The sequence below is a fragment of the Zootoca vivipara genome, chromosome 3 (genome assembly GCF_965207765.1).
Source record: "Zootoca vivipara chromosome 3, rZooViv2.hap1.1, whole genome shotgun sequence".
Classification (NCBI taxonomy): Eukaryota; Metazoa; Chordata; class Lepidosauria; order Squamata; family Lacertidae; genus Zootoca; species Zootoca vivipara.
The window spans coordinates 51476374-51501626 of NC_142586.1; the positions used below are offsets into that span (position 1 = coordinate 51476374).

The following is a 25253-nucleotide window of genomic DNA, read 5'->3' on the forward strand; positions in this document are numbered from 1 at the left end:
ATAGGATTGTCTCACGCCTGTTTTGATATATCCCAGAACAGACACAGCTACGCATGCTTCCAAAGCAATCTCTAGCCTTGGATAACAAAGGAAGTAGATGCAGCAGCCAATGTTTTTACTATATACCCCACTTCCGCAGACATTACAGCAGGATGGTACACAGCATCAAAACACAATGCTACTGTAATCAGTTAAAGGTACAAGAACATAACGAGAAAAACTTGGTGGCAACAAAATGCACCAGTAAGGTTTTTAAAAGATGTCTGAAAGAATTCTAGGAGCTGTGTTTCTCCCCTCAAAGAACTACCATTTCCAGCACCCGTAACAAACTACAGCTCCCAGGGGTGTGTGGGGAGCCATATGCTTTAAATGTATGGTACGTACGCAGCCAGTCTCGTACTTCCACCGGCAAATTGAGATTTCTAACGCTCACTTCTGGTTGTTGGACCCTTATGTTTGTTTGTTGTTCTGCTGCATCAGCGCCTCTCCAACAGGTCTGCTTTTCAAGGCTATCTTTTTTTCGCTGCTGGGAGGCCCTGCTTAGCATCCTGTTGCCAAGTGGGATCTATTCTGTGGTGACTTCAGAGACGGTCTTCTCTGGATTGGCTCCCTCCTTATGGAATGCTCTCCCCTCTGAGCTCTGATTGGCACCTTCTCCTTTTGTCTTTCAGGGCCAGCTGAAAACATGGTGCTCCCCCCCCCTCAGGCTTTTGTAGGATGCTAGCTGTCGTTACCAGGTAATTTTAACGGGTTGCTGTAGTTATGTGCCTTATCTGTTCTTGTTTTATATTATGATGGATGTTCTTTTCAAATTACATTAGCGTACCATGCCCCGGATCGCTTGTGATGAAAGGCAGGTTGAAAATATATTACATAAGCACTGTGAGAAGCTAAGACTGCGAAGTACTTTGGATCCCACTCAAGGACTTAACACACTTTTTCGTAGAGTTTTCCAAGAAGGAAATCTGAAGCATTTGCTGCCACCTTCTGACATTTGTTAAAAATAGACACAGGCTTTGAATTTCCTGGAATTCAAAGCTACATGAGAAATGGGGAAAGGTTCAAAACGAAAACCAGCATGCTAGAGATATTTTGCTCTTCCTTCCAACAAGCTTTGTTTGCTGCTTAATGTCTGTGGCTTAATTAGACCTGTTACTTGATGGAGATTCAGGGCTTCATAAGGCTGAAGATCTGCTCTATTATATTAAATTCCCCTTTTTACTACAAGCAGCTCAAGGCTCTTCATTTCTCCAGGTTATCCTCACAACCATGTTGTGAGGTAGGCAAATCTAAGCAACAATGATTGGCCCCAGGTCTCACCACGAGTTTTATGGTAAATTTAATCCTGGGGCAGGAGTCACCTCACCAAAGTCAGCAAAGCCCAGCACAAGGATTTCCACTTGCATAAGGCTTCCCCACCCTCCCCCAAATTTGGCACTGGGGGTCTAGCAACCCCCCAGAACAGTACATGGGAAATGTCTTTCCCTCTGGAAAACTGGAATGTTTGCACAGATGGATGAATGGAAGTGTTGCACCGAATTCCATCCTTGGGTCTCCCAGGCCTTAGGGCACTTAATACCCCTCTGCCTAATTCCACATTCCAAGTCGTGGAAAGGGAATTATTATTTCCCATGGGGCTGCAAATGTATGGGGGTCCCTTGTTTGCACCTTTAAAACTAACCAACTTAGGCTGCAGCCCTGTACATACTTACCAGAGAGCAATTCCCACGAAAAAATCAGTGCAGCCTATTGTAATCCCTGGCTTGCCGTTGTTCACTTTCTTTCAACTAGAGGCAGACAGCCTGTTCCATAGATTTGGCGCTGAACAGGATTTTGTAAAACAATTCTTTTGCAGCTCTGGACATTTGAAAAAAATTTAAAAGCCAAGTTTCTTTAAATTGTAATAGTTTACTATTAAAACACATGTTTCATTGCATTTGTTTAAATAAATGTGTTTACTTGTTGAAAGTAAAATCCTCATTCACAGGATTTTTAAAGTGCCTGTTGGAGTTCATTTTCCCCAGTGAAAATTCGTTTTAAAAAGAAATTCACCCCAAAGGATGAAGTTCTTTTTCCTCAAGACTATATGGCCCAGAAAAATAAGAGGCCCAGAGCTCAGATTGAGGGAAGGGGGGGAGGAATTCCAGAGTTGCCCAGCAGTCACACAGAATGTATTCTAATATGCATTTATCACACAGATGCATTGCATAGACAAGAGGAGAGTGCTCTTGTGCTCATGTTTTGCTTCCCACACACATTTGGTTGGCCACTGTAAGAACAGGATGCTGGACTGGATGGAACATTGGCCTGATCCAGCAGGCTCTTCATATGTTCTTTATTAAAATTAGGTAAGGTTAATCGGGGTCAGTGCTCATTCTCAACACATCACTTTGAGCAATTAAGTTTTCAGTTGCAACTAACTACACTAATGTGCAACTTGCTCTTGAGCTATCATTGAGCAAAAAGGAATTCTGAAATGTAAAATGAAGTGTTCCAACCACAATAATGCAAACAACTTCATTTACAGGCTCATCAAATTAATCAAACTCAGCTTAATTAAGTAGGTCTGCAGGTCTGAGGTCAACATAAAATGGAAGGGGAATTAGCAGAGACTATATAACCGCAAAAATCTGGACACTGCATGTTGCCCAATATTCTGACAAACTTGTACATGTGTGGTATGCCGGCTCAAGAGAAACTAAGGAACACTGCAGAAACTGAGCATAAGAATATTGACTTTCCCCAAAAGGCCTTCAAGCCTAATTCATCCAACCCTTGGGAACAGAATAACTAGCTATTGACAAAGCTGGGGGGGAAACCACGTATTACATACGACGTCTGAAAATTCCAACATGTTACAGTTGCTGGTGCAGCAGTCTGCATGATTGGTCAAATAGTAGTGCAATCACAATAATTCACAATAGCATCAGAGCAAAATTTCAGAGGTCTGGGATTTCCCAAAGTGTGCCTAGACAAAACAATGGTGGGAAGTGGCTGAGGGAGTTTCTGTGCAGTTATTTATCAGTGCCATTTACAACCAATGACTTGTGTGTAGTGATACCGTCACAAGGAGAACAAAGCAGTACCAGCAAACAGTGTTCAACAATAGCCTGATTTTAATAAATAGTGAAGTTGTGCAAATGCAACAGAGAAAGGTCTTCTGCATTTGTCACTTCAGACAGAACAAAAGTATATCAAGCGGAGAACATGCTTCTTCGCTTGAGAGTGGAAAGTAACATTCTCTCACAGATAATCCCTGGATTACTGTTAACAAGGGATATAGGAAAGATCTTTCAACAGACTAAGATTCAACATGCTCAGAAATAGTGCAAAATGGAGCAAACATTGAAGAGAATTCATTCTAAAAAAGGGGGATACCAGGTAATTTCTTTTGCACATGTCCTACTGACACAAACAGGCTTGTGCAGGAACACTGTGCTCCTATGTCAACCCTCCATTTTGCTCCCTTTAGATTCCCAAATGAAAAGCAATACACAGGGAATGTTTTTGTAATATACACCAGAAAACATCACGTGCTGCTTAACAGCCTCATATGGCAGGGCAAAGGCACATCCATGAACAGCAGAAAATGCAGCCTTTCCAATTTCATGGCTTGCTTAAAATACTAGGCTTGCAATGGAGGCAGTATCATGGTTAATATTACTTTAATATACAGTATTAAAGGAGCAGCTATAAAATTTTACTGCAAATCAAATACAGTTCCATGAGCAAAATGACACACAAAAATTATTTTATGAGCAACAGTTAAAGAATTTTATAAATAGCAAAATCTTTGCATAAAGTATTTACATTTAAAGATTTCTCTATAAACATATGTATATATATAGTGCACCTAGGAGAGACAAGTTTAACTGTGTTCTACAACACAATGGTTTTTTAACATTAAACATTAGGTTAACTGACATTACACTAAATGCCTTTTACTCGCTCTCAATTTATGTACATTCTATAAAAAACACTTACAAAGCTGTCATTTTACATTATTTGCACTCTCAAAATACATCTTTACATGTTACATTTTAATGGCCCGCAGAACAATGAATGGAAAGCAGGCGTTTCATGCTTTATCCTATTATAATAAAAGCTATTACATGGTTTTTAACGGTTTGCATATAGAGAGTGTGCGCTCTAATAAGATATAGATACATACATACATATATATATACACACACATACACATAACTGAACAGCAACCTAGCCAAGACAGCCCCCAATGTATTCTAAAAATGCCTTTGGCATTCAGGTGTAAAACTATTTTGCACATTTGGGGTTTAAAAAAATATAGTTCTGTAAAATACTAGGACTATTATACTGTAACAAATTTGGTACCTGATCCTGCACAGTCTTAAATATCACCTGGCAAGATACAGGATGCACTCAATTCCCACTTGCTAAGGGCCAGTTGATCCGAACCTCTCAATGTAGCACAGCGTGGGCAACCAATGACATGGCAAGCACTGCATTTATGGATGGAAACAACGATCGCTACGACACGATCATAACTGGAGAACACCTTCCACAAGGGATCTAATCACATGGAGTTCTGGTGGCCTACAGACTTTTAAACAAATGACAGGCAACTGGGCAATCGCTTTCATGTTACCTTACAACACTGCAATACATCTTAAAAAAAACAGATGTAAAAATGGTATGATGAGGCATTCTCTGGACACAGCCTGAAGCAATCAGATGACTATCCAACACCATCCTCCCATCTTAAGAGTGTCAAGTGAATCAGTTCCTCTAGCAAAGGATTTAAATCAAAAATCTGAATTGCCCCTCTTAGCAACTCTCATACAAAACCATGCCTACAGAGAATGTTTTGTAAACTTTTTGGACTGCATTAGAGGCACATTTCCATTCCAATGCACAGCAACCTTTACAGTTATCCATGTGGACGGGATATATGTAAAAATAGGTTGTTAAAGGATCTAAGCCATGATGTCCTCCTGTGCTCCCATTCTGTGGATGAGCCATTGTCAAAAGTGTAACAGTACTGTTAGCCTGTAGGGCACAAAGCTCCTTTAGACAGCCCAGGGTCACATAGATGGCACTGTATGGCAACTGTAAAACATACTATGCAGTGGAAAGAACGGACATCTAACTCCATCCTAATTCAGTTCACATAGAATAGCCACCCAATGATACAATTTTGTAAGTTGAGCATGCTACACTTAAGGGCAGACATAATTCCAAGAGGCCAATTTTACACTTATTTTGCATTTTAAAATTAACAGTATTCTGTTTAATACCTTTGGAGAATACTTCATGTCCAGCATTGATTGGCACGAGAGTTTAAAGGAATGTATTCCTATATATATGCTGCATTAAATAATGCTGAAAAACATCTCAGGAACAGATCACTAGGATCTAATTCAGAGATTTAACGTCACAATAAATATATAGCAGCTAAAATGTTTTGTATGTGTATGTTTTAAACCAAACTTATTTTTGTATATTGTGAAAATCTGAAATGAAATGACTTCGCTGTTTACCTTTTTACAATACACATTTTAGAAGCAACTAGATAAGTCAGGAATATACCTCTGAGAAATCATGTCTCCCTTATATATGGTCATTAAAATCTATTTCTCTAGCAAATGAATGCCAAATTTCTGCTTCTGCTATTAGTCAGAGGATCCAAGTGTCAAAGTTCTTTTGCTTTAGTCTATCCCTTTTATCATAAACAAGATCCAAAGTTAAATTCAAGAAAAGCCTTTGGAAACAACATGCTTTGGTGCTTATAATTCAAGGGAAATTAATCTGACATGCAACGTCTTAGAAAAATGGGAAATTTTACACATTTAGATACGCTCATAATAAAGCCCTGAGGTAACCAACAGAACAGCTTTTTCCAGGCAACAGCAACACAGCTTCTCTTTATCCCTTTAATAGTCCTTTATAATTTTATGTGGAATTTTGAATGCAGAACAGTCTACACAACCTGTCTTGAGGAAGGGACCAGTCCCACTGATGAGTTAGGGGTGGTTTTAGGCTAAGCTTTCAGCAGATTGGTCTAGTTTAGATATAGTCTCTTCTGTTTCAACTGAATTTCCTAGGTCTCCATTTTCATGGCCATCAATACTTGCTTTCTTATCAAACACTGCAAAAGAGAGAAAAGAATGTTTGTAACATTGCTGCACAGGAAGGCAGAAATTCCAAGACTTCTAGAAATGGACTGTGTATAAAACAAGTTAAGAAGAATAGGAACTACTGCAGGCCAAACCACCTTTCCCCCATCTACTTGTGCTCTTGCAAAGGGTTAGGAATTAATATATGGTTCTCCACCTCCCCTCTAACAAGACCTTCCAACTAGCACAGAAACAACAGACAAAACAGAAGTGCGTACACGATGCGGAGGCACCCCAAAATTATGGGTAGGGATTTGGCAAATCCAGATTTTGAAAAGTGTGCTGCATTAATCTTTGACCAAATGAACTTCATCAATATGATATCTTTAAATCATATCACATCACAAAAATAGTCACCAAGAAAGAGGAAAGGAAGAATATACATTCAATTTCAAATCAAGAGTCTGCTTTATGGGAATATAGGAAAATATGGCAATATTCTGACAAAAATAGCAAAGGAAAACGATGAGCTGGCATTCTGCCCAACCATTACATTTGCCAAGAACATATATGGTTTAACCTTGCATTTTGGGACACAACTGCATAACTGTCATCCCAATCTAAGGACAGATCATCCTAAGCATATCAAAACAATTGAATCTAAATTTACAAAATCAAGTTTTACTTGAATTGTTGTACCTAAGTTAGTTATTTTTTTTATAAAAAAACACCAGAACATTTACCTTGCAATTGTTTGACATCTCCACATCCAGATTTTCTATTGGAAGCAGAGTTTCCACCTTCCTCCAATTCATCAAGATACAAACGATAACGATGTCCACTCTCATCCTCATATTCTACATTTTCATCATCTGAGTCCACTTCTGGAGCAACGTACACAACTTCAAACTCAATTTCCCCTCTCTAGAATACATAAATGAAGAGTATGTTGCTCTAAGAATGGGCAGTCCATTCAGAACACTTAAAATATGAAAGCTCAGAATTATACAAAGTGTAGAATAGCTATACAACAGAATAGTAAAAAAAAAAATCCTAATATAAAAGAAAAACCAGATCAACTCTTGCAATACATACCTGCAGAGTATATTCATCCAGATAATCTTTGCTGAAATAAGAACATTTGGGAGGACTTTCTGGACATTCTGAAGCAAGGCCCAAAATGCATGGACTACTGCTCAACATTAGTTTAATTCTGGATGTGACTTACATGTATGGAAACTGGTTGTTTTTTTAATGGCAATACAGACAATTTTAAGAGCCTCTAAATCATTCATCTAGTGAAACTTGCACTTTCAGTAATTGAAGAAGAAAGCCTCACACAGAATGTTTGCCCTACCAATGGTGCACCTTGGGTCTCAAATTTAAGTGGTGCCTTGTGTGATGCCAAAATTTGGTGCTCCCCATGCCCCTTCTCATGTTCCATTCAAAATCTTAGTTGTGGCATCCCCTGCAGCGCCCAGTGCAACCGAACCAGTCGTGCTCCCCTAAATCTGCCCCTGGCCCTATCTTAAGAAACATAGGAAGCTGCCTTACACCAAGTCAAGCCACTAGTCCATCTAGCTCAGCCTTGTCTACACTCTCCTGGCAGGAGCTCTCCAGGGTTTCAGAGAAGGAATCTTTCCGAACCCTGTCTGGAGATGCCAAGGACTGAACTTAGGACCTTCTGCCCTTTGCATGCAAAGCATGTGCCTCCACTACTGAGCATCTGTATGCTGCCCAGTAATTAATAAACCCTCTTAGTGCTTATGTTCAGACACACAGAATCCTTAGTCATAGAGCTGAAATGGAGAAATGTCAGGAGGCCCTGCTCCAAATTATTGGTGAAACCCCACCAAATGTATATATGCATATTAACAGTTCAGTATTCATGATATAAAAATAAAATACCTGCTGCGAAAGAATAGTTACAGCTTCTTTATGCTTGGCATCTCTCAAATTAACACCATTTACTGCCAAAATGGCATCTCCAACATGCAGACCTCCACATCGATCAGCAGGCTGACCTGGGTGAATTTCAGAGATGAGGATGGGAACACCATGCTCCTTTCCACCCTATCACAATGACAGAACACAAGTCAGGGGATTGCAACAATTTCAAAATGATTTATAGCCTAACACTGTGTATGTTCTTCACTGTAGGTTTCAAAAGTGTTGAATTCATGCTGTTCTTCAACAAATATGGCAATAAGTATTTGCTGCTTTGCATATTTGATCTATAGCACAGTTTATAATGCATTTGTAACAAAGATTTCACAAAAGCATAATGGAAAATTTGAGTTCTTTCAGTGGCATTTATAAGAGAGTTACAAAAGCAAGCATTTTATATAGGTAACATGGGCCAGTGTGACACACAGGAAATATAATGTTAAGTATTTTGTTAGTAAACACTGAATCCTAGAAAAATAAATTAAATTCAAATATTACGGTAATTGAAATGCCCAGTCCTTCGTGATCTTCTTTAACCAATAGAACTTTCCTTATGGGACCAACACCTTGACTCTTCTTTAAGGCATCTGGATCCTAGTTTTTTAAAAAAATCAAACAGCTATGAAAATGCTTTTTTGAAGTTTTCCAGAGATTCACAGGACGCTACTATCACTACAGACAAAACAATCTCTAAATTCAGAATGCTATAGACATTGCTGCTATAAGAAAATCACCTTTCTAAAGATTACTTTAGAAAGGAGAGCACATGCACCTCAGTCCTATCCAAGTTGATGTGGCACAAGCAAAGGTTTTTCCTACACTGGCTTCAAGATAAGCAGACTTTAAAAAGGGGGGGCACTAAAAAGCAATTAGAGAAAACCCTTGTTACGGTTCTGGAAGTCACAGCGATGTTCCAGACGTTCAAGGAAACAGACTTCCATTTTGATGGTGTGTAAGAGGCTGGAAGAAGTCCCACCACCCTCACTACCCCTTTCCACAGTACCAGAGCAACAGGCCTTATAACCTCTAGCACCACAAGTGTTTTTAACTGAAAGTTTTTTAGGTTGTTTTGGGGGCCCAGTTTAGGGCCTGAAAGGTTGTAAATAAACTAAACAAAAAGGCAATGCATTCCTTTGTGCCAGCACTATAAACCCCATGTGTTTCACCACCTCTGAACAACAGGTTGTATGTTCAAGAGCTTGGGAGACTCAGTATGCAGTGCAGAGGATAGGCTGACACAGGAAGGACCCAAGTTCAAATCACCACTCAGTCATGAAGCTCACACACTAAATCTCAGCCCAGCCTACTTACAGGGTTATTGCAAAGATCAAATGGACTATCCTGACCTTCAGAATTTAAAAGCAGAATGCCTAATAAGATTCTCACATCTATAAATTAAGGGTGATGTGGATGTAAATGCTATGAACCCTTTCAATATTGGATATCTTTTTTTATTTACAGCACAATCTTAACCTCTTACTCAGAGGTAAGTCCTATTGACTTCAAGAGGGAATACTCCCAGGTAAGTAAGTAAAGTAAAGTAAGTAAAGCGGGTGACGCTGTGGTCTAAACCACTGAGCCTAGGGCTTGCCGATCAGAAGGTCGGCTGTTCGAATCCCAGCAATGGGGTGAGCTCCCATTGCTCGGTCCTGGCTCCTGCCAAGCTAGCCGTTTGAAAGCACATCAAAGTGCAAGTAGATAAATAGGAACCGATACAGTGAGAAGGTAAACAGCATTTCCATGCGCTGCTCTGGTTCGCCAGAAGCGGCTTAGTCATGCTGGCCACATGACCTGGAAGCTGTCTGCGGACAAATGCCGCCTCCCTCGCCCTATAGAGCAAGATGAGCGCCGCAACCCCAGAGTCGTCCATGACTGGACCTAACGGTCAGGGGTACCTTTACCTTTACCTTTAAGTAAAGTAATGACTGCAGCCTATGTCACTAACTAGGATTCACTTATTCCAAATCCCAATACAGAATATGATAATTATTCCTTAAGTTTCATATACAGTTGTACCTTGGAAGTCGAACAGGATCCGTTCGATTTCCAAAATATTCGAAAACCAAATGACAGTTTCTGAAGCTACGGAAGCCTCATTGGACGTTCGGGTTCCAAAAGAACGTTTGCAAACCACAACAATCACTTCCGGGTTTGCAACGTTCAGGAGCCAAAACATCTTGAGTTCCAGGGCGTATGCACCAAGGTACAACTGTATGCACAATTTCAACATTTCTTCCCCTTGACTATTGAGGTTAGTAAAAAAGGAAAAATGCAGTCTTTACACGCACTGTGATAAAATAGTACTGCAATTTAATCTACAAAAAATTAAATTCCTTTTTTCTGCCCCATTGATCTGAGCCATAATAAGAATTTCAGTTTTGAATGGCAACAGATATATTAATATATCCAATGTCGGGATACATTTAAAGGTACAAACATTATGTTGACAAATGTTGAAAACAACAAGCTTACATGTCCTGGGGGTACTTGCATGGGTCGCTTTAGATCATTACGACCGCGACATGCCCTGATCACAGTTTTATGCCGGTGCAGATGGATTTCAGCTTCCAGCTGGTTCCAGAGTTTATCATGAGCAGGTCCTTTCATATCTCTGCCTAGTAACTGAATTTGCTGAACCCTACATAATGAGAAAAGAACATGATATGTATGAAATGAGAGGTTCAAACTACTCTTTGATTTGCTCTCTCAGTGCCATGTTCTCAAGTCCAATAAAGAGGTAATCAAATGGCTTACAGTCACTGCAATAATAGGAGAAGAAAGTGGGGAGGGTGCCGTACCATACTCTTCCATAGCCAAGCTTAAGGCTGCTTCCACATTTGGCATTTACTGTGAATAGACATGCTTTGTTCACTCACTTTTTAAGGAGTATTTGTATAATGTCATGAATAAAACACCCCCCTCACATTTTACCTGTTCAGCTGCAGACTTTTTCCAGAGCTAAAAAATACCTCTATGGCTGAGCTGTGCAATTTTCCCAGGTATAGATGGCCTAACTGCCACTCTGGCCAGTTAAACTGCTCTTCTTTCTACATGATCCATTTTTCTTCTCCAGGAATCAAGTAAATCACTTAAAATCTTGGTCCAAATAGCACTGTCTCTGTATCTGCTTCTTCCCCCTTCCCCCTGTATTCATGATCAGGAGTGCAGTGAGGAGGGAGTATTTAAACCACACATGCAGGTCCCAATGAAAATAACCCCCTTCCAATGTTCCAAGCTCAGGAAAGGGGAATTGTCCCCTTTACTACATAAAGTTAGAATCTGGGAAGCAGAATTGATATTCCACTTCCAGCTTGAAGCAGAACTAGAATGATTGCAGATTGCTGAATCGCCCATGTTTGGAAGCATTCCAAGTCTGACCTTGTGAATCCAGGTCCTAATCTTCTCTCACTACAGATAGTTTTTATAGTGGTTCAGCACTATCCTGATAAGCTCTTATAGTCTATTCTTCCACATCCCCCATATGGTCCACACAAATACCCTGAGATCAGGCATGTCAACTCCTAATCAGACAGTTCTGTCCCAAATATCCATCGCAAGCTACTGAATTTTTACATACCTTCCAGCTAGCTCTTTATCTAAATATTTGGCTGCAAGTCTTGCCCCATATACTTCAGCCTGGAGCACAGCTATGTGTCGACGAAGTGCCTCATTTTCCTTTCGAAGTAGCTTCACTTCAGCTTCAAGTCGAGCTTCTTTCACCTTTTCTTTCTTGTTGGCTTCAAGTTCTCTCTCCTGGCGAAGTAAAAACCCTGGTTATTTTAGCCACAAGCTAAACATTCCTATTATGTGGATATAAAAACTGCAAGCATCTTTATACAGTAACCTTTAATTTCACAGAAAAAAAACCATGACACACAACATTTAGATACAATCTGCGTGTACACATTTACAACGGTTTTGCAAGTGAGTAGAAAAATGTTCATGCCACTAAGCATTTTACAAATCTTAATGTTTTGCATATCTAATTGCATCACAAGGCAACTTGAGGGACAAGTCTGGAAAGCTACATTTGTTCAAGAAGAACTACAATTGAGCTATCATAATGTGAAACTGTTTTGATGACACGGCAGCTAGTTTAGGATAATACAGCATGGCACTGCTTATTAAAAGAAATGCAACTATGAAGAAGAAAGGCAACTAGTTGGCTTAAATTATGTATATTTAAGACATATGGCAAGCATGTTAAATGAACTGAAAATAAAATAAGCTTCTTTAAAAATAAAGTGGTTTTTTAAACACACAAACATAATACCCAGCATTGCTGTTCCAAGGCGTATTTAATTGCCAGGGAACAACACAGAGATAAGACTTAATGAACTGGGGCTTTGTATTTAGGAAAAAAGGTAAGCAAGGGGACAAAGCACGAGAAAACTTTAATAAATATGAATAGTGTAGTAGAGAGAATGTATTCCCTCTCTATCCTCCTCATTCCTAATGGACAGAGTGGATATCACCCATTGTTTACACTACAGAAAGGTACAGGCATGGAGAAATGAAGTTTTCCTGATTAAAATTGAAATACGCTAGAAAAACCACATTGAATCTCACCATTTCTTGTCTATATTCCAATAGGATTTATAAAGGTTTCTAAGTACAGTATCTATTAGTTTAAAAATTGCAAGTTAAGTTTATGAACTACTTTCATTTTTAATTTCTGCACGTATATCATGGCAGCCTGGGCAAAACTATAGCACTGTGCCATTGGCTTTTGAATGCAACCACTGAAGGGTAGGTAGGAATAGAACACTACATAAAAATACCATCGTGTGGCAATTTTTTTAAAAAACATGCTATTTTACAGGACCTATAGGTATTCTTAAAACACTGTGGATTCTGGACAAACAAACAGATAAACAATTTAGGTTTCATTGCACTTTGCATGACTTTTTGGTTCTTGAACAGCTGGCTGCCATGCTGTATCAAAGCTGATTTTGTCTAAAGCCTGAGTGCATCACAGAGTTAGTAGCCTGGATCTCTGGATTGAGATCAATGTCAATCTTTAATAACCTGCTACATTTAGACTCAATTCCAAGCTTTACTTCAAAATTCCCACATTAGTCATAGCAATCAGCAGCAGCAATACAGACATGCATGTTGAGTAGAAAAGAGCATCAAATCTAAAAAGGGTATTGAACATAAACAGGGACTTGGCTAAGAAACTGTGGTGAGGAAAGAATCTAGCAGAGATTCACTGGCACTAACTTTCCAGGCTAATATGCGCAGCTCTGCAGAAAACTACTGCACTGCTTTTCATTAAACACAAATGAAGACAGCCAGTGAACTTACCATATCCTCCACAGAAGGGACAGACTTAGGATGAGAGAGAAGAAGTTTAGTGATTAGAAATACTGGCCAAAAAAAAATCAACCTTATAGAAGGCCATACATTGACAAGATTCTTAATCTAAGCAGTAATCAAGTTGTATGATCCATGGTTACAAAGAAAACAATTACTATAAATACTTGTTACAGGTAGGTAGCCGTGTTGGTCTGAGTCGAAGCAAAATAAAACAATTCCTTCAGTAGCACCTTAAAGACCAACTAAGTTTTTATTTTGGTATGAGCTTTCGTGTGCATGCACACTTCGTCAGATACACTGAAACAGAATCCACCAAACCCTTATGTATATTCAGAGGGTGGGGGGTGGGGGTGATGGGAATGGGTGATGGGCTGATGGGAGTGGTAAACCTGCAGATGGCTGTTAACGACTGATGATGACTGCAATTGGTCCTGGGGGGGGGGGGGAAGCAAGGGCTGAGGCGCTAAAGAAAATAATATAAATACTTGCTCATTGAAAATGGAATTTCTCTCACACTGTGAAATTGGGAATATCTCCAAATAAATGGAAACTGTGATTTTACTAGCAAATTTCCTCCCTATATATAATGACATAAAACAACAGTTTTAAAACATGCATAATCAAACCATAATCAAAGCCTGCACTACAAAAAGCATTCTTTTTTAAAAAGAGATGTGAATACTGGTGGGGCGAAATTTAAAAGAAAACTGGTCTGAATATGTTCTTTTTTCAGTTCCACTTCCTTCTTTTTCATGGGCACGGTCATCATTTTGATATGGTTTGAACAAGAACTAGCAGAAACTGAAAAACAAGTATGCCTTTCCAGCTAAAAATGAGCAGCAGATTTTGTACGTTATCACACCTTTTACATAAACTAAGCCTTTCCTACAATACCCTCAAAAAATTACTGATATTTGTTTCTTGGCAAATTGAAGATTTATACTTTTGATTGATCATCTGATTTTAAATCAAATAATCAATTACTTCAAATGTATGTCTGGAATTCAGATTGCTACTCAGGTTCATTGATAAGACCTGTACTAGCCCACTCGAACTTTGGATTTCTTTAGCCAACCACTGTGTGGGAACAGGATGCTGGACTAGATTTGGTCTGATTCAGCAGGGCTCTAATGTCCTTATGGTGCTTCTGAAACTGGTTTCAAATTGTAATTTGCCAGGCATACATGAGATTCTATAAAGGGGAGAGGACTTGGGCTCACAAAACTTATTTCACAGTTCTTAATTATAAGTGTATGTGAATAAAAGGCTAAGATACAGTAGCCCAAAATTTGTTGACTCTAGCCATGAATAAAATCTCATGCAGCCCCTAGCACACTGGAATTTGACCGACTAGATAGTTCATTATATACATGACGTGCTACTATAACTGGACAAGCACTTAGAAAGCTCTTATCCAAATGTGTGCTACTTGCATGCTTCAATTCTATAATACTGAATTCAATCCACAAAAATAGGGGATGCAAAAATTCTCCTCTAAAAACTTCTAACTTTGAGAGTGGAATCCTTTACATCAGGGGTGGGGAATCTTTTTGGCCCAGTGGGCCAGTTCTCCATCTCCTCCATCCCAATGGGGTGGTGAGAGCTACTCATTAGTCATCACCTGACATCATAATGACATCAGTTGATTGATACCTGTCAAAGCTCAGCACTTCCCCAATGCCTGGCTATCAGCTGGTTGCCATGTGCTAGGGAAGCACTGAGAACAGGTCTTGGAAAAAGATTTGCACAGCACTTATAATCCCTCTTCTCAGTGCTTCTCAGGCACTTTGTGCAGTGCTTCGGAAGGATCCAACAACCAGCAGCTTGTCAGACACTTGCATAACAGGTCACAAGATGTACGCTCCCTGCAAAGCCCCTTTTGGTCAAGCACCACCCTTACGTGTTCCACATATGATTTCATAAGTGATGCCCAGTGTAAGGAAGATGGCTTGGCAGGTCAACTGTATAGTCTTGGCAGGCCAAATTGGGCTGATTGGGGTGGGGGGGACGACTAAGCCTAACCATGGCAAGTGACATTCAGATAAACTAGATAAACTGCTTCCTAGATAATACAGAAAGGCGGAAGATGAATTCTATGAGCATACATGCATACAAATAAAATACCGTATTTACTCTATTCTAATGTTCACCTTTTTTGGCAAAATTACGTTGAGAAAATTTGATTCAATGGCACATTTACATTCACCAGCAAATACTTTTTTTGGTTTAAAGGTTCTGAAAATTGAGGTGTACATTAGATTTGATGGTGCATTAGACTCGAGTAAATACAGTAGTTTGGAGTAACAACTCTGCTATAAAAATACGTCCTTACTGTTACTAGTACTCACCAACTTTGCTTTTATTGTCCCCGAGTCAACACTCTGACCAGTTTTTGCATGGAGTTGAAGCTGGATGGCATGGAGTTGTAATAGTTGATCGTGCACCTCTTTTTCTAATACTGCTTTTTCAGCCCGTGTTTCTGTCAGTTCTGATTTCATGTCCACTAGCTGTGCCTGGAACATAAGTTATTCAATAATCCACATGATTAAAAGTCTATAGAAAAAAGATATTTTGACTCTGGATGTTTCCTGTGCTTCTTATTAGTGTAAATCACCAGCTTTTAAACCAAACAAATAACACAGGTTTCTCTACATATTCACAAAACCGCTTAAGAAGTTTTTTCAATCTGTGCAAGCTTGCATCCTAAACACAGATTCAATCAAACTGATTGATCAATAACGGGAACAGAATATTATAGAATAAACTGAAAAAGTGAGAAGATTCCACCCTTTAATAACATGTTAAAGTCCTGTCATACAGGAATGGTGGTCATGTATGTTTGCAAAGGGAAAATTTATACACAATGATATCAAGGAACAGACCTACTAAGTCATAACATATATGGAATGTTTGGCACAACCAATCAGAAATATATTACATACTGAAAGAGAAAAAGAATGTTCATGCTCAAGTTCCAAGCAAGTTTGGCAAATCATATCCTAACAGTTAGAACGGTAAAATTCTAAGGTTAGCAACAGTTAAAGATTTAGCATAACCTCTAGCTGATTAATGTGTTCCAGCAATGAAAGACGTCTAGCTGGGAATTCGCTTTTGCTTTCTGCTATGTAAATTGTCAGAGGCCTTTTGGTTTATCTAGTAAGCCTTAACATTCAACTGGGCATTAACAGCATACAAATATATGATTCAGTTAATATCCTGTGATCTTTTAACACAGCTGACAGTCAATTGTTTCCTGCTTGTTTATTCTTACTAGTATGTCACGTCTACAACAGGCTTCCTCAACCTCAACCCTCCAGATGTTTTGAGACTACAATTCCCATCATCCCTGACCATAGCTAGGGATCATGGGAGTTGTAGGCCAAAAACATCTGGAGGGCCAAGTCTGAGGAAGCCTAGTCTACAAAATAGTAGTGGATTACCCTATACCTTACTGTGTTTTAGGAAAGCCTGGTGGTATGTACTAGCCTTTACCTTAACTGTTTATTGATTTTATGGTTATTGCTGAAGGGTGTGAGTGGGTGGAAGAAGACTAACCCCAAGTACACTAGGCATTGTTAAACTGTAGCATAACACATTTACAGTTTATCACTGCAAGAAAAGAAAGGCTATAGTAGTCTAAACAGTGGTGTGTTATAATTCATGATCACTATTTTCTTTTATGTTGATTACTCTTTCATGGCTGTTAAGAGCTTAGAAAAAACACTCCGCCAATTGCAAACAATAATGACTGAGCAAGTCTTGCTGATATAATTGCCATCTTGCGCAAACATACAATCTAGATGTACAATTTGCCAACAGGAAGTCAAATGCTAAAAACTGACTTGATGCTTACAACTGTTTAGCAAGCCTGATCTCCTCAGAACTAAATAGCAAGAAAAAAAAGATTGGACAGCTTTAACAAGATTTATGTGCACATTTCACTACAGGAATCACTAAGATGGTTAAAACTGTATTATTTAAAAATATTTTTTATCCTACCATTCAACTTAAGGGTTTCCAAGGCAACCACATCAACTTCAGGGGACAGTAAGTAATGCTTTTAGAAGTGCAAGGCTCTGTATGAAAATTGGGAGATTATACTTTGCCAGTAACGGATTCCAGTGAGGAAAAGTGTATTGGTGAATTGTTAAGCTTTACTTCTCATTAATATTGATAAATTGCTGAAGGCTGTTCTAAAGTACAATTTTTAAGTCAACTTCAATTCCTAGACTTCAACAAACTTTTAATTAGAACATAAACTTACATACAAATAGTGTTTGATCCATGACTTTTTACCATATCTATGGATATGTTACTGATTTGATTCAAACAAGAAGAGGAAGGTACATTTGGAAGCATCAATAGATAAAAAATAGAGTAAGAAATAAAAGACAGCATTGATTTTCTCTAATCACCTTCAAGCTATTACTATGTTTAGAACACCAGTGTCACTATTTGTCAAAATATTTCTAACTTGCTCTATTAGCAGTTGATCTCAGGTTGGAATACACCTGTAAAACAATCAATAAAACAATCCTTGAAATCTAAAAACCATAAAGCACTAAATTCAACACAAAGTCTAAAATGCTTTACACCAACAAACAGCACAAGCAGGTCAAATACTGAACTACTCTCAAAATGGCCCAAATGGTTTTTTTAAAAAAATGTAAGGTTTTTATTTGTGCCAATTTATAGTCAATATCAGTGTCATGAAGGGGGGGATTCCATAATTGGAGCACCACAACAGAAAATGATCTTTCCTGCATCTCCACATAATGTTCATCTTCCAGGGGAGGGACGCACAAGAGAGTACCCCATCCAACCTAGCAAATGTTAATTCTCAGGGAGGACTATATGGAGAGGGGCACCCTTGCAAGTACTGAGGTCCCGAGCCATTTAGCGCTCTAAGTGTCATCATTAACACATTGAAAGCAGACATTTGGCATTCAATGTAGATGGATTCTATGAGAGACTCCCAATGGCAATCTTGCTGGTGGCTTCTGTCCCTTTTATGTCATCTTCAAGAGCAGCCCCATGTAGAGCACACTGCAGTAATCTAACTGCAAAGTTACAAAAGCAAACACTCTTACGGCCAGGCTGCTTCTGTCTAGCAACAGTCAACTGGCAGGTCAGCCAAAATTTGCCGAAACTGCTCCAAGCCACCAAAGCTCTTGAGCTTTGAGTGGCAAGATTGAATCTAGAGTACTCCCAGACTACATTCTTGTTCCTTCAGGAGGATTGCAGTCCCATCTAGACCAGGTTGGTCATCCAATTTCTGGAATCAAAACCCACCAATCTACTGAGCCTCCATCTTGTCAGGATGTAGTTCTAGTTTACTGGCCCTCATCCAGTCCATAACAGCAGGCATATGGCTATAGACACCCAGGACTTGCACATCCTCACCTGACTCAGATGTCGTGGAGAAACACAGCTGGGTATCATTAGCATACAGCACACCATAATCAGCACACCAGCTCCAAAAACTCCAGTGACCTCTCTCAATGGCTTCATAAAGTTGTTAAATAGCACAGGAGGCATAATAGAACCATGGGGGCTCCCACAGCTTGTCATGGAGTAGAGCAGAAGTTCGTCAATACTACCTTATGGGACCTATCCTATAAGTAGTAGAACCATGATAGTACCATGCCCCAAACATCTATCCCACAGAGCACTGAGGTGTGCCATGACAGGCAAGGGTTGAGAGCACCTGTAGGTGGTTGGATTCATTGATTCAATCATCTCATCCACTTCCTCAAAAAACACCAACCAAAGCTGATTCCAAGATACCTGAATAGACAGTACACTGGACAGCTCCACAGATATTGCAACTTGACACTATAGTTGGGACAATAGGATACAAGCAACTTTTTCTTCCAAGTGTTTAACAAATTTATCACAGCAAATACCCAGGAATCCAATCCACTTCCTTCTAAGTCTGACTACAACAGACTCTTTACTACTTAGAACCACTCTGCTGGATGATACTGCAATGCCTGAAGCAAAATAAGTCCTTTAGACATGGCACTGTGCTCGGTCATACTCAATGAGGGATCTCCACCATCAAACCAATCTAATGAGGAAATGGTCTCTCCATAACAACAGTGTTAATGGACGACCATCCCCCCAAGAGTTTGGATCCCAGCAGAAAGGAGATTCTATCTTGTATCACCACCTTAGAAGACCAGGGGGCAGGCATAGAAGGGCTTCTGAAGAGATTACTTGGGAGTGGACAGAGCTCCAGGGTTGTTGTGAGGACGTCTGTGATAAATTTTGCACAATAAAAAATGTTACAGAAATAAACAGCAATATGCTTACAATACCATACCATTCTGCAAAAACAATTTAAAACCAGAACTTTAAAAACCATACCAACACGAAAGGGACTCAGCTTATATCACTACATCCTAAGCCACACTAGAAGAACAGACTGTAATGCAGATCACTTCAGAGAAGGTGAGTACCTTTTACAAAATATCAAATTCATCAGTCTCAACCAATTTATTTTTAGAAATCAACTACTGTATTATCATCAGAGAATATCTGGAAGAGAATAACTGGAAGCAGCTTATCTAGCCTACAAACACACATTTTTCAGTAAGGTAAGTAACAGCTGAAGAATACTTTATTTTATTTTTACCCTGAAAGTTTAAAGTGATGTGCTTAAGGGAAACCTATATTAACTCTATGTACATATTAGTTAAAGCATTTATTTGGCTCTTTTTAATTCAGAATACAACTTCAAAGGAAATAATTACTGAGGCTTATAACATTATGAATAAAATAAAAATTGAGAAAATGTTCACTCTGTTCATAATACAACAGCTGAGGGTCATTCGATAAAGCTGACTGGCAGGTTCAGGACAAAGACACTTTTTCACATATCATACGAATGGATTCACCACAAGATTTAGTTCTGGGCAGAAGTTTAAAATGTTTAACTGTGACTACCAGGCTGACTTTCATTATCATAAGCTGAGGAAAAACAGCTTTGCATTAAAAAGACTCCCAAGGCTTGTGTTAGGGTCACTCTCCACTCATGTGCCCAGCTGTGACCAAACACAAACCGAGATACACTCAACTGGGACCTTTAACTGTGCACTGCAGGAAAAGGCTGGTAATGGGAGGCATGCTATCTTCCAGCTGTTTCCCTCTACTACTTATTTCATTGAAGACCTACCCTGGTGTTCTTCAGAAGTCTATAGACACAGATCTAAAAGCACCATTGCAATGGAGCAAATGTACAGTTGATAATCATTTGCAGCAGCATGGAAAAAAATATTTCCTCAAGGTGGCACTCTGTTGTAAGGATATCACATTTCCCTGGCACTTTCAAAACACAAGGTTTTATAACAACCATTTCCATATAGCTCTATAACAGAAAATGACAGCTGATGAGTGACCCAACTGCTGCCTATTCTATGCACTCTGTTTTCTGGATTTCTTTTTAAAAGCTGTTGTTTATGAAAAACATGTAACTTAGATTTTGACTGCTTCCCCCATACTACTCATGGCATACTTATAGGAGGGGGAATGGTGAACACGAACAAACCTATCTTTTCCTCTGCAGGTATATCTCACACAACCTCACAAAAATGACTAGAAGAAAATTAAACAACTGAATAGGATGAAGTCAGGAAGTTAACAGTGGGGCTGCCTACCAAATCTCTGCTGAGAGAGCATTCCACAGAATGGGAATGGCAACACTAAATGTCTGACCCATAGTTGAGACGAGTAAGGGTTCAGAAACATGGGAAACAATTAACAGTACTAGGCAACCAATCTGGGAAATAAGGGTACAGGTGGTCCTTAAGATATCCTGGCCTAACTTGTTCAGGGCTTTGCAAATAATAATATGAAGATTAGACATACAATTTGAAAAATAATGTACTAATCTGTATTATATTAATAGTATTTTAATACCATAGGAAATAACTTCTATTAACAAAGGCTTTGGGAGTCTTCTTCTTCAAAAGAAAGGTACCGGTATGAATTCATTTGGAATAACTTAGCTTCATAGGGGTTTACTCAGTGATGGCTCTGCAATAGCAGAAAGCACTTTTGCAATGCAGGATACCTGATTTTCTTTTATTTTCCCTACTTACTGCAGACCCTTAAAGCTAAAGGGACCCCTGACCATTAGGTCCAGTCGTGACCGACTCTGGGGTTGTGGCGCTCATCTTGTGTTATTGGCCGAGGGAGCCGGCGTACAGCTTCCAGGTCATGTGGCCAGCATGACAAAGCCACTTCTGGCGAACTAGAGCAGCACCCTTGGAGCCCCCTAAAAGCTGCTCATGGTATGGGGGACCTTCTGGAATAATATGAGACATGCTATAGAAAGCTGCAGCAGATACAAGCATTTGGCAAAAAAAAATTACCTTCCACAAGTAAGGAGCCAACACTTAACACAAACTGCAGTGTTTACTTGGAATATATGGAATTGTGATGCAAGAATACTTGGGAAAAAGCAAAAAAGATAACATGATGATCTCACTATGTCCTGAGGACAGTTGACTTCTACAGTCAGAGTACTGGGCTTCTTATTTTAAAAAATGACAAAAGGAGAGGAACATTATAAGCTAGCTTTAAAAATGAACTAGTATGCTGAAGTCACATTATAAATTGATGACAATCACTTGTTCAGACAATAGTAAGTTCACATTACTATAGAATAACTAGGATTTCAAGAGTGGACCAGTTTCTAAGTTCTATCTTAAAGCCTAATGTTACTAAATAATGGCATTGCAGCTTACTAGACAGATCTTCTTTTGCAATATACAGTGCTGGAACTTCAAATGTACCTGAGGTGTCAAAAACACTTTTTTCACATAGAGAATCCCAGGATGAATCCCTGGTCTCTTCAGTTAAAATGGATTGGGAGTAGCAGGTAATGTTAAAAGACTATTAACCTGAAACTCTGGATAGAGACTACCAGTCAGAGTAGACAATACTAGGCTAGACAAAGAAACAGTCTTAACCTGGTATAAGGCAGACTACCAACATTTATTTTGAGCATAGTCCTATTAGAAACAGAGTTGAAAACTTATCAGGTTACAGGTTGAAAATGGTACCAACATTAGAGTCTATTTTGTATTGTTTTTGTTTTGCTTTATATATGCCTGCCTTGTGTTTTTATTGTACATCACCTTGAAACAATTGTATAGAAAGTGATTAATAAATTGAAGAGAAGAAGAACATTAACTCCAATATTTGAAACTATTAAGATAGGGATGGAGAACATTTTTTGGCCACATTCCCTCTTGGCCAATTTTCTGAGGGCCAAGACAAATGTGGTCATGTACCATACATGCGGACTCTTCACTCTTCATACCCCAAGCATCTGCCTTGGAGGCTGCAGCTCCAAAAAGCCTCCTCATGCAGCTCAAAAAGAGCCCCTCATACGACTGATTAGTCTTGAGGGGGGAAAGATGCCGATAGAAGGCTTTGTTCTATCCTGATTGCTGTAGGGGGAAGGGAATGCTGCAGGCAGGAGGAGTAGCTGACCACATCCAGTCCATGGGCTCCCTGTTCTTCATCCTTTTTATTAAGATATGAACTTCATTATATGCGCACTGTAAATAATTCTGAATCCTATACAGTATCTGCTTATAAATCCTTAAACATAACTGATATAAGAATTAATGAGTGGAAAATTAGAGCAAGAAATGGGAAGGAGACCACTGCACTGTGGCCCACCTCCAACGCCTTAATCTTAGTTAATGATAATCTAAATCAGGCATCCCCAAACTGCGGCCCTCCAGATGTTTTGGCCTACAACTCCCATGATCCCTAGCTAATAGGACCAGTGGTCAGGGAAGATGGGAATTGTAGTCCAAAACATCTGAAGGGTCGAAGTTTGGGAATGCCTGATTTAAATCTCTGCAGCCCTAACTTATTTTGTCTCTCCTCTAGAGAGATCTAGAAGACTTATTCTGGTGAAATATGAAGATTTTCTACCTGAGGAAATAAAACAGACTACCAATGTTTCTTATGGGCATGGTCCTATTCTGGATGAAATTTTCTGCACCATATTAAAATCCTGGAATTGTGTGTTATTCAGACTTAACCTATACAGAATTGCTCTACAACGGTTACTGAATGATAATAATCAGACTGATACATTTTATTCTAATATGCTCATACCAATGCCTGCTACTACTTACTATCATATGTACTTAATTTTTTGCATGTTGTTTATAGCCACTGTCTTGTCCATAATAGTATTTATAATTTGGATTTAGCAGCGCAATACTATAAAGTTGTGAGATATACAGTTATTTGTTCCATCTAACAAAATATAATATTTCTTCCATAGTATACTGCAATTACTGTAATAATACAGGCTTAATTATCAATGTAAATCAATAAACAATTTGTAACAGCTCCTGAAAAAAGATGGAAACAAGTTGATAACAAAATACTTATTTTGTCATGTTATGATACAGACTACATTTGCACTACATATTTTTCTCCAGATACTACTGCTTACACCATGTTGGCCTGGGCTTATGAGATTTTGAATCTAACAGTGTCTGGTGGACCACAGGTTCCCACCTTGATTTTTGTAGTGTGCTCACAGAGACTTGTGACTTAAGTATTTCCTTGTCCCTGCTCTGTCCATATTTCATGCCAAAAAAATATATAATATGCAATCCTACACTCCAACGGCAGAGTATAAAATTTGAGAGCTGGTGCATGTGAAAAAGAGAGAATGTGTTTGAGAGAAGACAGACATAGGTAATTTCCAATTCAGGGTTGGAATTAAAGTGGGTCACAGGTCTGGAAAAAATGAATGCATGTGTATACAGAAGATGAGACCTTTTGCATTCAAAGCATGCTCTACCACTGAGCCAGTGAGGTCATGGGTCATGTTTGAATCTCACATTACCATGTAACAGACACCACATTTAAAAATTCAGAATCCAAAGAGACTCCAAATCTGGAAAACTACATAAACACCATTTTAGATTAGATATTTGATTTCTGAAAGCCTATACCACATTGTTTCTGCCACACACCCTAACATTACCTCCTACTACACTGAGCTTAATTTTTAGTCAGTCACCAAAACCGAAATACTGTAACTTTTGCCTACAAGGAAGAGCCATAGACGAACATCTTTGCTCCCTCCTTGATGGCAAGGTTTCCAAATCTCTACCGCAAGGCCACGATGCTTACGATGGAGGCGCCCTGTGTCCTCACAGTATGGGGCAGGTGACACTGCTTTGCCTTGGAAGTGGGGGGGATTCGCCATTTATTCCCATTTCAGAGATAGGAAACTGAGGATGTGGACATGATTTGCTTTCCCCTCCTCTGAAGGGAAAAGGGGGGGGCGAGCGTCTCCTCCGTCCCGTTTCCCACAAGAGAGCCCACAGCGGGCGGGAGGGCCGCTATTCTCTCCCGCTCCACAAATTCACCTCGAGCTTGTGGTTGATCTGGTAGACAGTCTGCGCTTTGTGGCAGAGCTGCGCGAAGCAGGAGCTGAGGCTGGTCATCTTCTGCCTCCCCTCGTAGGTGATGTCCGCCTGGTCGGGGTCGATTTCGCCCAGCAGCAAGTCCACATCCACGAACGCCTTGTCGAACTCCTTCTCCAGGACCTCCAGCCAGCGGAACATCGACAGGCCGCCGCCTCCACCGGGAGACGACGAGGAGGAGGCGGCCGCCGCCACCGCCCCGCCGCCACCACAGGCCCCTGAGCCCGATCCCCCGCAGGAGCCCACTCCCACGCCAGACATTGTGACCCCTCGGCGGGAGACGCCTCCGCTCCTTCTACGAGTCCTGCCGCGCTAGCGCACCGGCGCTCCCAGCCGACCCGACCTAACCCTCGCCGGCGCCCGCGGGACGGCCCCCTCCTCCCCTCGGTGCCCGCGAGGCGAGGCGGGACAGGGAAGAGTCGGC

At 39.8% G+C, this 25253-nt stretch overlaps 1 protein-coding gene and 1 long non-coding RNA gene across 3 annotated transcripts; one reads left to right on the forward strand and one right to left on the reverse strand.

Moving 5' to 3' along the window:
* Positions 1-3098: 3098 nt before the first annotated feature.
* Positions 3099-25090, reverse strand: GOPC (golgi associated PDZ and coiled-coil motif containing). 2 transcript variants are annotated; one of them, XM_035109168.3, is made up of 9 exons: positions 24773-25090; positions 15707-15871; positions 13347-13370; positions 11617-11792; positions 10512-10677; positions 8538-8633; positions 8001-8165; positions 6836-7016; positions 3099-6124 (listed from the first exon to the last, which is right to left on the reverse strand). In XM_035109168.3, the coding sequence occupies exons 1-9, from the start codon at positions 25088-25090 to the stop codon at positions 6012-6014; spliced, it is 1404 nt and encodes a 467-aa protein (XP_034965059.1). In that variant the 3' UTR covers positions 3099-6011. The 2 variants fall into 2 exon arrangements, with proteins under 2 accessions (XP_034965059.1, XP_034965060.1); XM_035109169.3 differs by lacking the exon at positions 13347-13370.
* LOC148686245 (uncharacterized) lies at positions 19538-23766 on the forward strand. Its single transcript, XR_015948945.1, has 3 exons — positions 19538-19957; positions 21466-21652; positions 23268-23766. It is a non-coding gene; the product is annotated as an uncharacterized LOC148686245 (long non-coding RNA).
* Positions 25091-25253: the final 163 nt, after the last annotated feature.